This window comes from Ictalurus furcatus, chromosome 4 (assembly GCF_023375685.1).
Source record: "Ictalurus furcatus strain D&B chromosome 4, Billie_1.0, whole genome shotgun sequence".
Lineage (NCBI taxonomy): Eukaryota > Metazoa > Chordata > Actinopteri > Siluriformes > Ictaluridae > Ictalurus > Ictalurus furcatus.
In genome coordinates, this window is record NC_071258.1 from 4,314,658 (window position 1) to 4,330,120 (window position 15,463).

The window sequence follows — 15,463 nt, forward strand, 5'->3', positions numbered from 1 at the left end:
AATAAGAAGTGATTTGCATATACTGTGCGTATTATATATTCAATTCCATTTCCGGTGTCTGTTTCTGAAGTCTGTAACAGAGGTATTTTTGCATGTTTTCCTGTGTCCACTTGGGGTTCTATGGTTTCCTCCCACCTTTCTTAAACCCACCAGTAGGTGGACAGACGACTCTAAATAACCTCTACATGTGAACTGAGGGATGCAAGTGGGAAAAGTGCTTTAACGTGGGCAATCCAGAAAACGTAGTCAAAGTCCACGACAGGGTTCAAAACAAAAGCAGACAACATTCCATCCATCCATCCCATCCATTTTTTGTACCGCTTATCACCCGTTCACACACTACGGACAATTTGGAAAAGCCATTGAGCCTGCAATGGCTGCAATTTTTTTTTGGAAAGTCCGCTTCTGTCAAAAGACTGTCATGAGGCAGCCTAGAATATAGAAATTTGACTGGTCCCTGGTGCTATCAAAGAGTTAAATGTGTCCACTGCTTAAATTTATAACATCCATCCATCCTTTACTTTCTGACATTTCTATAACTTTAAGTCTATTAAGCATGATTTGCAGTTAGCGATTATCAAAAACAAGTGTTTTTTTTTGTTTGTTTGGTTTTTTTTTTGGCTTATCTCGATCTTGAGCTAGATCTTGCTGGACTTCACACAACCCAAATTCAGTCTGTAAGTCAATTCAGATGAAAAGAGTCCAGCAAAAAACAATTTCAGGAACATTTCGACAATATTGCCACAATATAAGATTCCATATACTAAAGGTCAAAGAAAGGAATGAGAGATATTACAGAAGTCATGATAACCCCTCAAGATGTGAGCACCTAACTCAATTTTTTCTCCCCTAATTTAGTTGTATCCAGTTCCCACCTGCTTATTGAGTCTTTCCTATCATACTCGCTTACAATCTGAGAGGATGAAAACTAAAAACTGGAACATCTGGTCATCGATGGGGCCACCATATCTTTTGAAACTGCTATTCATGTAATGTAATAAAGAAGCGCAACACACTCGGACCACTATGTGTCTACGTGTGAACTCCGCCATGCCACATGCTTATCCATTTCAGTAAAGAACTCTAATGCAGGAAGTTGCAATTTTGTGCAATCTGGCATATTGCTTTGCTTCTAAAATCTGATTGGTCGAGCCATGTTCGAAGCTATTAAAATCCTAAATATATGCACGGATCAAAATGATTGACTTCTGTATTAATGCGCCAGGTTTTAATTCATTACATTAAGGCATTGTTCTGTCCATAGACTATACTCATCATTGCTTGTTATGTTACTTAGCAACCAAAGCTTACTGTAAACAGCATTGTTTATTTTGTATGATTTTAACACAGGGTTCTTAAGGCACTCCACTTTGCATCCTTTCTAAGAACACCCTGTACACCTTAAGACCAAAACAACCTCGTCATTACCAGAGTTTTCAACTTTATTTCAACTTTATTACTGATAATAATAAATCAAATCTAGACAGCAAGCTAGTGTTAGCCTATATGACCTAGGACAGGTAAGAATGTTGTTATGGTTACCGTGTGTGAATCTTATAAGCCACATTTTTTTGGCATAGATGTGGACATGGTGCACTTAAAGTGCATTGTTACGTCCACGCAAATGATCGCTTCCCTTCTACAGTCGACAAAATTCACTTGCAGAGTATATTTTTGTCCATTTTTAGTCACTGGAATTAGCATGTCATTACAGTTCTCTACAGAACCATTCCCGAGATTTGAAGACTCTATGCCAATGTGTATTGATGATGTGGATTGCTTTGGCTTGTAGTGGCCCCAAAACATGCTAAGATACCTTATGTTGTTGTTGTTTTTTATTTCATTGGTTTACAAAGAAAAGTTGAAAATTTGATACCAGCCAGTCAGTATTTAGACTTGCCAGCTTATTTGTAACTAGCTTGGTGCATATCGACGGAATTGGCAACTCTTGTAGAGATATGTAGAAACATAATTTCAGTGTATACGCATAGTAATTAAAAAACTGGTAACGTACTTGATGTCTATAATATTTATGATGAAATGATGAAAAGATTGTTTGGGCTGGTGCCGGTGGTTGCAAGCCGACGGAAGCCAAGCATTTCTAGGTGTCCTTGAGCAAAATCTCATGACAAAAACCCTAAAGGATTTCCAGCAAAATCCGAACGCCTAAATAACAAAAATCTGTCATTCCAACCCAGCATCAAACAGCGACCAATTTTTACTATAACCTTCACTTTCAAAAGTTCAAGTTCTTCCTTTTTCTGCAAGCCGCAGCATTTTTCTAGTGACTCGCAACTACAAAACAACACAGGAGTCAAACAGCAGATGACACACAGCTTAAAAAGGGAGGCAGGGAGAGCATGGAAGGTGACCTTGTGCACTTTTTCTCCACTAAACAACAGAAATAGTAGTGAGAAAGACATGTTTATAAGGTCAGGCGGTATAGAGGGTATGGGACATTCGGGGATTGGCACCATCAAGTCAGGTTGGCTCTTGGGGGTTAAGTGCTCCAGGGTGAAACTGGAAGTTCAGTGGAGGCAGGAGCACAATGTAGATTTTGAAGGTTGCACATGAGGGATGAGGGAGCATCTTACTCTGAAAGAAGCGAGAGGTATCTCGTTCCTACGCGCGCACACACACACACACACATCTGTGTTCAAAGGCTATAATCAAAGCTAGGCAGAAATGTCAGGCCTACAGGCAGCACCACAGCACAGCCTCTGAATGTCACTAGTCAGAGAGAGAGAGAGAGAGAGAGATTATTTTCTATGTATAGAGAAAAAAAAATGTTTAGTGTTTGTGACTTATGCTCATTTATACCACAGCACTGTTAAATCTTCAATTCTGATTGGTCAGAAGGTATTGATTAATTTTCTAGAACAGCAGCTCTGACAGTCGTACACAGGTACGTCACAGCTTTATATTAGTAAAGCTGTAACTTTAACGTTTCTGATTCAAGAAAGTCTTGGTGAAAGGTTGTAACTGCACATTTATCCCAAATTAATACAACATATTACAACAAAATATAACTGATACAGTATTTATCGTTTAGGAATCCATTATCAACAATGAATATTTATCGAAATCTCCAGTTTACACACAGTTTGCTTCATATTTTTATATGTTGGTTGGTACTGTTGGTGTATCATTGTCACAATGGCATATAGTTGTTGTTTTCTTAAGTGACAAATGGTTTCATTGTGCTTAATATTGGTTAAAATATCAGTAGATTTTTTATTTCAGAAGTAATGTGAAAAAGACCAATCCCGGTAGTGTGAGAGTCAATGTATAGATACGTCTACGAAGCAAACACGAAGACAAACTCAATATGCTAAATTCGCTGCTGAGGATCAATTCAATACTTAGGTCCCAGACGATTATTTAAAATTGTATTAAATAAAACTGCATTTATTTATTTGCTCGTTTGATTTATTATTTATTTCATTGTATATTTATTTGATTAGGTATTTAATTATTGTGTTTAAAATGCCCCTGTATCATTCCCCCAAAAAAAAATAAAAAATCTCAAAAATAATAATAATTAAGCTACACCTTGAGCCGTGTTCATTTACATTTTAATCTTGCTGATTGACATCGATCGTCAACTAAAACGGTTAAACGTTTGCTCGTCTAAAAATCCCGATCGGTTTAGGAACATAAGTATGCAAATTTGTTTCCGTCAGCTATGGCATCCGTGCAAATGAGGTTGTAAACCTGAATAACTGAATAAAAGTCGGATAAAAACGTTTCGGCGTAATCGTCTGCTGATTTCAGGATTGATGACATTGAACAAGGAGACGCACCTGCGTGAGGAGATTGACGGAAGATAAGTCGAACAAACAGCATGCTGTCACGAGGAAACAAGGGGAGGAAGGAAGGAGGGCAAACAAAGAAGGAAGCTATCGGAAAGAACACGTGCAAACTGCAAAACAGAGACTCTCACGTGAGCGTGCACACACACACACACACACACACATCATTCAGAACAGGTCTTAAAGGATCCTTCAGATTTCAGGAGGGTAACTGAAATTGCGAGCGACGCAGGAGGGGGGTGCACAGCATGACGCTTCAGCTTAAACTCTGGGGAAATTCAGCACATGGATTTAGGATGCTGACTTCAGAGACACTTCAAGCCCTGTGTTCTGTTCACTACTTCACATCGTTTCATTACAGCACTTTATTACACTATCAGTTTTTCTTTCACTTAATACTTTCTACATTTCAAAAAGAGAAACCTTTCTACTCACTACGTTTCTTTATGATCGTATATCTATAAATATGAGTGGGCAACTTGATATAAATATATATCATGATACGATATATGATACGAGACATTTCTACGATACATGATATGTATCAGGATATATAGCCTATACTGAAGGACTGTGAGTGCAAAAGTGTTGCATTAAAAAAAACATGAAAAGTGAGCTTGATTATATTCTTATTTCCATAACTCTTATCCTATACAGGGTCACGAAGAGGCTGGAGACTATGCCAGAACTCGGGGCACGAGGGCGGGGTGCCAACCCATCGCAGGGCATAATCCTTTCACACACTACAGACAATTTGGAAATGTCAATCAGCCTACAGTGCATGTCTTTGGACTGGGGGAGGAAACTGGAGCACCTGGAGGAAACCCCACGCAAACTCATGTTTTTCACGGTGAACTTTTCTTTTACTAGAAAACTAATCCGGACATCCTGGAGCCCACAAGCTCCTGTTCTCTCTTTATTGATTACCTATTTGACTCTGATCGACCTGTCGCATTTACCTAGAGTAAAAATGACTATATTTGACCCTTTCCACTGCGTGTAACCTGGATTATCTGACTCATGATTCACACTGGTGGCCAGAAGATAATAGGGTTCTTCCTGCTTACCTCTGCTGAGTTTTGGTTTCTCTTGCGGTTTCTTTTTCTCATCGCTGTCGCACTTGACTTGGCTTTCCCAATGTACATTAAGGCTGGCTGTATACTGTAAACGATTAAGAAGTACATAAATCAGCATGAAGCTTTATATCTAAAAAGAACTCAAGGATATTCTGTACCATAAGATTGGCATTAAGAGACTTGTTGAACCACTATCAGAGGAAGCTCTGTATTATGAATACGGCCTCATTATAATATATTTCATGATGTTACTTTTAAATATTACAGTGCATTTCGCAATAGTAGTCCTACAGCGTCTGCGTGCCGTTTAACCCTTGTAAATTAACATTAACCTCGACAACGAATCTACGAAAACATGTCTAACCATGTCAGGCAACATTCTTTCTTTTTTTTTAAAAATAAGTAACAGGGTTCTCTTTTTTTTTTAAACCACAGAATTAGCATGGCATGAAGACATTAAGGACATTCTAATGCTACACTTAAAATATTAATTTTAAGTGAATAATATACTTTCAGTCTATAATTTGGTTGTACTTTCAAAGCAACTTCATCAGTCAATATTATAATATCACTGAAAACAAAGAAGAAGGAATGAGGGGGAAAAAAAAAACTTTTCTTGTTGTTACGATGTCTACGGACCAGGCACGTCTAGGGATAATAACAGACACTATAATTGTGTCTTAGTGCAACAAAATGAAAATATAATACATTACATTTGCAATTTTAAATAGCTATAGGACAAGTTTCATTTTCACCTGGAAGGATTTTTGCAACTTTATCTCCTGAGTGACACGACCCAAGCAGAGTTTATTTAAAGCACTGATGTAAGAGAAGCAGTAAGGAGACACTGATCTAACACACACACACACACACACACACACACACCTTCATCTGTTACAGTCCATCATACCCGACTGTCTCATGCTCAGGTGCAGGTCTGTAGACCGACACAAAATATGAGAGTGGGCGTGGCTGTCTGTGATAGCACACACTGTCTTTACTCTATATAGTACTCCATTTTCTTATTTCAGGAGTAAGACGTTTCAGGTGAGGGACAGTTTGTGCTCCAAAGCTGTAAAATACATTACAGTGCTCCTGCTATAATACAGTCGATAATACACCTGTTATAAACAATTACTCTTAAACTATCGGTATGATAACCTGTCTGTATCCTGGACATACTGTGTCATATGGGGTTAAATTGGGATTTCATGGCTGCCAACAATGTGGAAACACTACCTTACGATTTGTGTTATCATACTGAGCTTTCGCTGAAGGTTGTGTTTCATCATTGGCCTGGCGTCTACTAAGCGAATAAGCACACTTCATGTATTATCACTTAATTCTTCATCTGCACCCAAGTCATTAGATTCTTTATCAAAATCTAAACTCTAAAAACTGAAACCAAACATGTGCAAACAAAACAAACAAAACAAACTAACCCCGAAATAAGGCAAAACAAACTGAAACAGGCAAAATCAAAAACAAACCACATCAACAAACCTAACCTATCCATATCAAACTCAGATACACTAAACCAACTAAAACACATAAACAAACAATTTACACCAAACCCAAACAAACTAAACCACATAAACAAACAAATCACACCAAACCCAAACAAACTAAACCACATAAACAAACAATTCACACCAAACCCAAACAAACTAAACCACATAAACAAACAAATCACACCAAACCCAAACAAATTAAACCACATAAACAAACAAATCACACCAAACGCAAACAAACTAAACCACATAAACAAACAAATCACACCAAACCCAAACAAACTAAAACACATAAACAAACAATTCACACCAAACCCAAACAAACTAAACCACATAAACAAACAAATCACACCAAACCCAAACAAATTAAACCACATAAACAAACAAATCACACCAAACGCACACAAACTAAACCACATAAACAAACAAATCACACCAAACCCAAACAAACTAAAACACATAAACAAACAATTCACACCAAACCCAAACAAACTAAACCACATAAACAAACAAATCACACCAAACCCAAACAAATTAAACCACATAAACAAACAAATCACACCAAACGCACACAAACTAAACCACATAAACAAACAAATCACACCAAACGCAAACAAACTAAACCACATAAACAAAAAAAAAACAGCCAGAAATAAATGAAGAACAAACCAAACAAACGAACCAACTAGCAGTTGCCTTACAGTATGTGTTTGTCCACAAACACATACTGTAAGGCAATCCACAAATTGATCCACAAATCTGAGTGGAAATCCAGTTTTATCATTCATCTACAGTGTTAGTGTGGGAGGACGATGGTGAAATGTAAACACAAGCGATTCTATTCATGCCAAAATGGTTGCTTAGAGACCCACAGGGACAATTACAGTTTTCATTCAATATAATTCCCATTATCGAATTTCCTGACACTTCATAGTTCTGACACCTACATCAGCCATTTCCTCATGACAAATGATAGACAGCCCTCACATTTATTTTCACAAGAAAAAGTGTAGCAATCAATAATAATGATCTTGAACATGTCATTAACAATTACATTATTCAAATTTTATCACATTTTAGCATTTATTATTGGAAGATCTGCCTTTGTAATTCCTATACATTTGTTAATTATGATACATTGAAGATAATTAAAAGTGGACTGCCCCACCCACCTACACCATAGCAACCACCTAGGATACCACAGCAACCGCCTAGCAACATCCTAGCAACCACTTGGGATTCCCTAGCAACACCCTCACAACCACCTGGGATACAACAGCCACCACATCAAGATCCTAGCAACCACCTGGGATACAACAGCAACCACCAAGCAACATCCTAGCTACCAACTGGGATTCCTTACCAACTGCCTAGCATTACCCTCACAACCACCTGGGATACCATAGCCACCACATAGCAACATCCTAGCAACCACCTGGGATTCCCTAGCAACATCGTCGCTACCAACTGGAATTCCATAGCAACTGCCCAGCAACACCTTAGCAAGCACCTGAGATACCATAGCAACATCATAGCAACCATCTGGAATACCAGAACAACAACCTAGCAACACATTAGCAATAGCTGATGTTGATATTACAATCAGTACCATACCCAGAACCCTTGTCTTCTCCAAACAGCCAATCAGAAATTCAGAAGAAGAAAAAAAAAGATTTATACATGATAGGAGGTTGTTGTTGTTGTTGTTGCTGCAATGGTATTTTTGCAGTGAGGGCAAATTTGCAGTGTTGAAATTGTGAAATTAGTATTTTCCCCATGCAGTATATACGAGCACCAATAAACCCTGCATTTGAAACATGTATGAAAAAAATAGCGTGTTCAGTACAAGCTATACGAAGTCTGGGAATGGTCTTTTGGTAAAGTTCTGTGTGTACGAATTAGGGCTGTGACCAGGCTGTAACTGTCCAGTAATATTGAAAAAATACAGACAATTCACAAACAAGTCGTTTTTCATATTCCGTTTTCTGCTTTTTTTTTTTATTATTTCAAAATGGATATAGATTACACACAAACACATACACAAGTACACGTACATGCACACCAACACACACACACACAGTTTCTCCTCATGTCTTTCTCTGGCAAGTGTCTTGCTCTTGCTCGTGCCTGGCAGGGCAACCCATCAGAGTGTCATTGTCCTTGAACAGACTCCCAAAAGAAGAGGATTGACAGCTGCCGGCTCGGCTGACAGATGGAAACGAGTGTGTTGGAGCGAATATACAGTCGCTTATTGAACATCAACACACTGCTCCTTTTTTTTTCTTCTCTCTTCCCAATGGTTCTACATTGGCTCCAAAACCATAAGAGGGAATCAGAGAGAACGTCATCATCCTGAACCAAAGTATATTGGAAAATAGATGACATTGAGTAGTAAAAGAAGACGGAAGAGGAGAATGAGGAGGAGGAGAAGGAGGAGGGGTGGATGGATGGATGATGGGAAGAAAGAAGAGTGGCAGTAGAGAATTCGCCTGGCGGGTGTGAAGTTTGCTGATGTGCAGATGTCATTGGCGCTGTGAAGTGGAAATAATAAGGAATTAAGATTGTCTCTGAAGACAGGAGATTTCATGCAAATGGAATTAGAAGACATAAAGAAAGAAAAGAAGGAGAACTTTAGCAGCAGACAAGGAAAGGCAGACAATTCCTCTAACTTACTCTTGGAAAAATAAGCCAGAAATGGATGAAATCTAATTATTGTTGGAAAGTTTCAAACAGAGCAACAGAAAAATGAGCCTTTGTGCAATATTGCTATATATGTTTCACTATTCTCTGATATGTAAGGAATAAAGCACTCGGGAGTGTGCTGTTCAAGGAAAATAATCAATGACAGAGGGGTGTGATGCAGCCCAAGATGAAGAAAAATTAATGTTACCAACATGAAGTCCTATAACAGCACATCCTGAAGTGTTTTATTCCTCTTTTCCCTCAACAATTACCAGCATGTCCAGTATATTTTGTTTATTTATATCTTTTTTTTTATTAAAGAACATTCTATCCATTTATACTTACTTTTAATGTTGTAGATCATAAACAACAAGTATGTTCCTATATTCAATTATATTATAACACCTATAAACTGTCAATACAACATGCCATACGTATGGCATGTAACTGTATACGTGAGTTGTTACTATAGAAACAATAAAATATTAGTACTGTATGTGTGCATTAATACAAACCTGCGATACGTCTTTCAGCTTGAACGAAAATGATTCAACACCTTCCAACCAATCAGAATGGAGAATTCAACAGAGCAGTGGTTAAAAAGTATACTCACTAATCCAAATCCAGAACTATCCATACTTGTATCCAGAACTTGTGTTCATTTCTGAACAAATAATGTTACCTGTGAGAGTAGACAGTAACAATTCTCTGGAGGTTCTGAGGTCGAGACTAGTGATGAATGAGTATTTGATAAATCTAGTACTATTTATGTCACCATTTGATAAATTAGTAAAATATACCTCAAACACATAAACGAATTTGCTTCTGTAACATGAAGTAAAATAATAATAATAATAATAATAATAATAATAATAATAATAATAATAATAATAATAATAAAAGAGCATACAAATTTAAATGGATAAGCTTGAATCGCTTTTAACAATATTCTTATTAACTACAAGAGAGCAAATAAAGAGAGGCAATTGTTTATACCTGCTGTCACATAAGTGATAAGTGAACTATCTTGCTTTGCAGACATTCCACAACATTAAATATAACTATTTATAGATTAAAAAGAATGATGTCACTCTGTAATTATTCTGTATATATTGCTTCACCATCCATTACCATGGTTTTAATATGGTACTTATGTTAACTCCTATGTTAATATTATTCCGCGTCCCGAATTGCCTATTATCCATCCTACATAGTATCCGAGATTAGAATTAGTGTGTCCCAAATGGTAGTATGTTGAAATGAGTTTCCCAAATGTACCCGGATGGTCTACTCTTTCAAGTTCCGAAGTGTGGACCCGTGACGGATCTGCAGGAGTTTTGTGACGGTTTGCTTTCCGAATTCAAGGACGCATTTTAGAAAGGTGTAAATGAAATGAGGAATAATCAATCGAGGGAATGGTCAACGAAATTATATAGTATAAACCGTATAAAGAATAATAAACGGAGAAAAGATGAAATGCAACGGAGAGTTTGTTTACGGTGACGGTGTGCGTAACTAGGCAACAACGTTCTCTACCATTACATGACGTGTTAGTACGTCCCAGTACTTGCATACTCTTTTCCTACACACTCCCAAAAAGAGTACGTACTTTTAGTGCATAGTATAAGTAGGCGAATTGAGATGCAGCCGTAGTAAACATTTGACCGATTGAAATAATTCTAGAATTGAATACTTTCAATTGAATACGTTCTAGAATGTTATCTCCTAACAGAATAATGCAATTTTGTGTTGGGAGTAAGTAAGTTTTAAAATTTAAAAAAAGGTTAAACGAACATTCATTTGTTTTATAGTAATTTACTAGGATAATATTGGATGAATTGAGATATTGTTACTTGCTAAGAGAACGCTGGCAGCATCAACAGTTGATTTTTCAACCCTTGCTACAGCGATACAGGAGGCACTGAGAAACGATGCTTTTCTGTTTTCTCAGAGAAACCAAACGTGAATAGAATTCACCCAGCCGAAAAGTCAATTCACTAAAGTAGCATTCACACCGAAGTTGTCACTTGTTGTTTTCCTACTGTTGCTTGGCTCACATCTGGAAATACAAAACAAAACAAAACACAAATGAGCTAGTGATTGTTACCACCACATTCTCATCCAAAAAAACATGCCATCAGGACACCCTGGACCTGATGCCAACCCATTGCATGGGACAATCACACACATGCTACATAAATTTGGAAATGCCAATCAGCCTACAATGCATGTCTTTGGACTAAGGGAGGAAACCCCTAACACACAGGGAGAACGTGTAAACTCTGCACACACAGAGTGGAGGCAGGATTCGAACCGCCAACCCCGGAGGTGTGAGGGAGACATGCTAACCACTAAGCCACCATGTACCCATAAAGAAAAACATTCTATATTAAAATGATATTATATCGTCTGATACTCGAGACTTCAGTATAGGTATACAGTAGTTATCGGAAAAGAAAAAGTGTTATTGTGCTTTCTCTAGATGCAATCCAATGTGATGGGCTCCGTAATGCCGGGGACTAGCGTAAATCTCCCCTGCACACCCATCTGGAACTAGACACTGGGACTTTTCTTGTTGAATGCATGACACAAACAGAGGCACTTGGTTAATTCTATTCATAGCTGTACTGCATGTTATAGTTCTTGTCTGACTTTATTTCATTACACACAATGATGTTTAAACAAAACAGTCATGGTGGATTATTGATAGAGAAATCGACAGAGAGAGAAATGAGACCCTCAGTGGTCTGTTATACAGCTGACCTTCTGCTGTCTTGCTCGCGGGTAAGCGAAAAGGTGGCTCTCAAACATCTGCTCACTTTATTAAATATAACTCAATTTAATTGCTTCTTTTGTAGTAGAAACAAAGAACTGTACCTGCTTGTGGAGGAGCAGAAAGGAAGGGAAAGAAAAAGAGAGGAGTGGAGCATCACCATAGAGAGGGCAGGCCATATGTTCTGACCCCGTGCCCTCCCGTCAGCCCACTTTTATCTAACAAAACAAGCTACCACTGTGTGTGTGTATGCTTCTAGATATGTGTGTGTAGCTTTACATATACACACGTACAATGTTAAAAAGATGCATTCGAGCAGCACCAGAGCTCCCCCTAATGGAACTGGACCACTAGAAGAGATCTCCCAGTGCCTTCAAGGCAAATATAAAGCCGAATTATGGAGGATATTTATGATAGGTCAAGCGTCCATGTTCTGTTCTCAGTGGTCAACAGACAGGCAAATAAAAGCACATCTAAATAAGGTGTATAAGGTGGAAGAAGTACAATGGACCGCCACTAAAGACCACCTCTTTTTTCTTCTTTGGATAGTTAGGGGTTTGCTTTTAAAAGAGTTCTCTGTAAGGGAAACTCTCTGTTGTAGGGTTCTACATCAAAATCTTCAAGGGTTTCCACATAAGCCTCTGAATTTATTTTTACCCTCATTCTCTCCTCATTTCAATCCACTAGCTAGATCCATCTTATCATAACAGATACCAACTGGAGGGCAAAGGCTAGCAAGTCACAGTGCAGCTGAACACACTCGGAGGGCAGAGCTGTCTACCCTCTTCTGCATACATGAGCTCACAGATGCCCACGAACTAACAAACTATGAGTCTATATATTGTATGTACAGTATCTATTATACTATATACCACAGTGCTCTTGAATTCTCAAATCAGAAGGTGTTGATTCATTTTCCATAACAGCAGCTCTGACATGAGTTCTGGCTTTAGCATAAATTGCTTTTATAGTAATTCGCTCGTTCGGTCTAATATGTTATAGCTTCTATAGTAATCGCTCATTTCAAGGGACTTGTATGGCGAACGCTCGACATAATCTAAAGCTAATAATAATTTTTTTTTTTTCGTTTAACAAAGAAAAACCTATAATATAATCATTAATACGATTAAGTTTTCTGTTAGGCGATGGCTATGTAACATTTATGTCTGTTTATGTAAGGAGTCTCCAGTGTCAGCACTTTGTAACAGTCATTACGTTTTCTGCCAGGTTTGTTGCACTTTATGGTTTCTCAGTAATATAATAACCGAATAATTTTTTTTGTCCTATTAGCTTCAAGAAAGAGGGAAAAAACAGAGGTTGTTGAGGGAACGAATGTTTATAGCTGCTATAATATAAGTGATAACAGGAACTAGCTTGCCTTGTGGACATTTCTTAACATTAAATGTAACTATAAATGGTTCAAAAACATGACATTGTTCTTTAATCCATTTAAAATTGTTCCACTGGCAAAGCACTGTGGTATAAGAGGAATAAAATGATTCAGGAGGTGCTGTTATAGGTGTATCACACAACCCGACATGGATTATTTTCCTATAACAGCATGGACCATTGTGTGTTATTCCTTACTTTCCAGCCATAAACAGTTGACATATCATTTAGAATCACTATAAAGGCTGGTTCTATTGATAGTCTATAGACGGTTTGTAGAGTATCTACATATTTCCAAAAGTGCTATATAAATGAACTGAAATTAAATCCAGACTTTATCTGAATGGCAGTGAATAGCATAGTTCTTCTCAGCTGGCGCATAATGCTGACTCATAATGGCAGCCATTTTGAGAACACATGCACTAAAGAGAATCTGGGCCGTTACAATCATGTTCAACTGACTTACAACATTGCAGGAGCAACAGCTTAAAAGCATTCACCTCCCACAGGCAGTTCATTTTACACACAGGGGGTTTTGGAGTGTGTGTCGTGGTGTTGTGGAAGGGCGCCCTCTACAGGAGAACTGAGACAAAAACCAACTGTTGTTAGATTTAAATTTGGTGTTTACATCCCCGGGATATCCAGAGAATTACTATTGGTCTCCCTCATCAAGACCACCTCACCCAAAAGTCATGCAAAACTGTATAGAGCTTTTTTTTTTTTCTATAGTTTCCGAGGACAAAATAACAAAAAATGCAACTCCAGTTTGCAAGAGGAATACGGCGGGCCATGTATAAGGTTGGGAGCGTTTACAAATTGTGTATTGACAGAATCTGGAGTTCGTAATGAGGATTAGTGTGTATGCACTAGCATGCCATTTTCGGGTTGTCTAATAGCATTTATTAAATAGAATCTTAGAATAATTACTGCTTTAGTCTGATTAGGGTTGCTGTTGATCCAGAGCCTATCCAAGGAACACTGAGATTTGAATACACCCTGGATGGGGCATGACATATATAAATAATATTCAATAAAGAAATATATATATATATATATATATATATATATATATATATATATATATATATATATATATATATATATATATTTGCAGTACCTAAAACTTCTTTCATAGGCTCAGTTTTCACACTAAACTCCGACACATGTTAAAAGCAATAAAACAGAACTGGAGCACCAGAAATGCAACCAGGAGCCTGTAAAGGAGACGAAAGATGGCTAAGCTGTTTCATCGTCTGCTGTTAACACAGAGATTTTATTTACAACCTGCTTGCATTCAATAAAATCCTCCATACAGCTTCAAACATTCATTAAGTCCGTAGTGTTAGTTCATGTGAGACGGTTTGTTTAAGTGACAACAGACTCCACTGGTTGAATATATTGTACAACCTGGTATGTGGAGAAACACACAGTTAGGCTGCACAGCATTTTCATAACTCACACCAAGCTGAAGGAATATATTTAAAAAGAAGTACAAATGGAGGATACGAAGCCGCCCAGTTATATACTACGAAGAAATAAGCTAGGTGTCCATCCATAACTGTAGCTGTTAAGGAACGTTAAATGAGGTTTTGATTTCTTCGATTTATGTTAAATGACCTTGTCAGTGCGCTTTCCCCGCCCAGGACATAATGAAATTAGGGAAACCAGTGATTAGGAGGAATAGCTGTGAATATGAGCAATAATGAAATTCCGTTATTTAATTTGTCAAACAGAAGCACCCATGCTCCTACTGATAAATTGCAGTAAACATCTCTCCAGCGCGTGTGCGCGCATGTTCGCGTTCGTGTTTCTGCCATGCTGTGCACTGGAGACAAAAGAAAAGGAAATTGATTTCACCAGAAGGAGTAGCTGAACAACAGCAGCCCCCGAGATAACCGGGGATATTAATACGCCATTACTCAAAGAATATGAAAGTAAACAGATCAAGACGATGTTTTTTTTTTTTTTTTAACAAACGCAATAAGGGTGCGAGAAGATCCGTCGCTTACGATCCACAGACCAGAAATATAATAAAGTTGTTTGGGTTTTTTTTTTTTTTTAAATGACTTTGTATTTATAGATATTCCGAATGATAAACATTTGGTGTATGAGAGAACTATAAAGAGTCGAAGAGTGGAGACGGAACGATACGGTTATTAAGCTCAGGACTGAAAGGAAATGAAACCGAGTGTCCGAGGATAGAAAGATAGCAGCCCATGC

At 37.8% G+C, this 15,463-nt stretch overlaps 1 protein-coding gene across 5 annotated transcripts; it reads right to left on the reverse strand.

Moving 5' to 3' along the window:
• Positions 1-4,668: 4,668 nt before the first annotated feature.
• Positions 4,669-12,732, reverse strand: LOC128606455 (NADH-ubiquinone oxidoreductase chain 5-like). 5 transcript variants are annotated; one of them, XR_008385682.1, is made up of 4 exons: positions 9,764-9,886; positions 9,597-9,637; positions 5,644-8,930; positions 4,669-4,973 (listed from the first exon to the last, which is right to left on the reverse strand). XR_008385682.1 is itself a non-coding variant. In XM_053622589.1 (3 exons), the coding sequence occupies exon 3, from the start codon at positions 7,185-7,187 to the stop codon at positions 6,273-6,275; it is 915 nt and encodes a 304-aa protein (XP_053478564.1). In that variant the 5' UTR covers positions 7,188-8,930; positions 9,597-9,637; positions 10,078-12,732; the 3' UTR covers positions 5,446-6,272. The 5 variants fall into 5 exon arrangements, 4 of the variants coding, with proteins under 4 accessions (XP_053478564.1, XP_053478562.1, XP_053478561.1 ...); XM_053622589.1 differs by lacking the exons at positions 4,669-4,973; positions 9,764-9,886 and adding an exon at positions 10,078-12,732 and having other exon boundaries at positions 5,446-8,930; XM_053622587.1 differs by lacking the exons at positions 4,669-4,973; positions 9,764-9,886 and adding an exon at positions 10,078-12,732 and having other exon boundaries at positions 5,446-8,930; positions 9,597-9,763.
• Between the last annotated feature and the right edge of the window lie 2,731 nt (positions 12,733-15,463).

Coding starts and splice junctions, on each gene's coding strand:
- LOC128606455 (XM_053622589.1), bottom strand. CDS start 7,187: ATGAATGATAAAACTGGATTTCCACTCAGATTTGTGGATCAATTTGTG.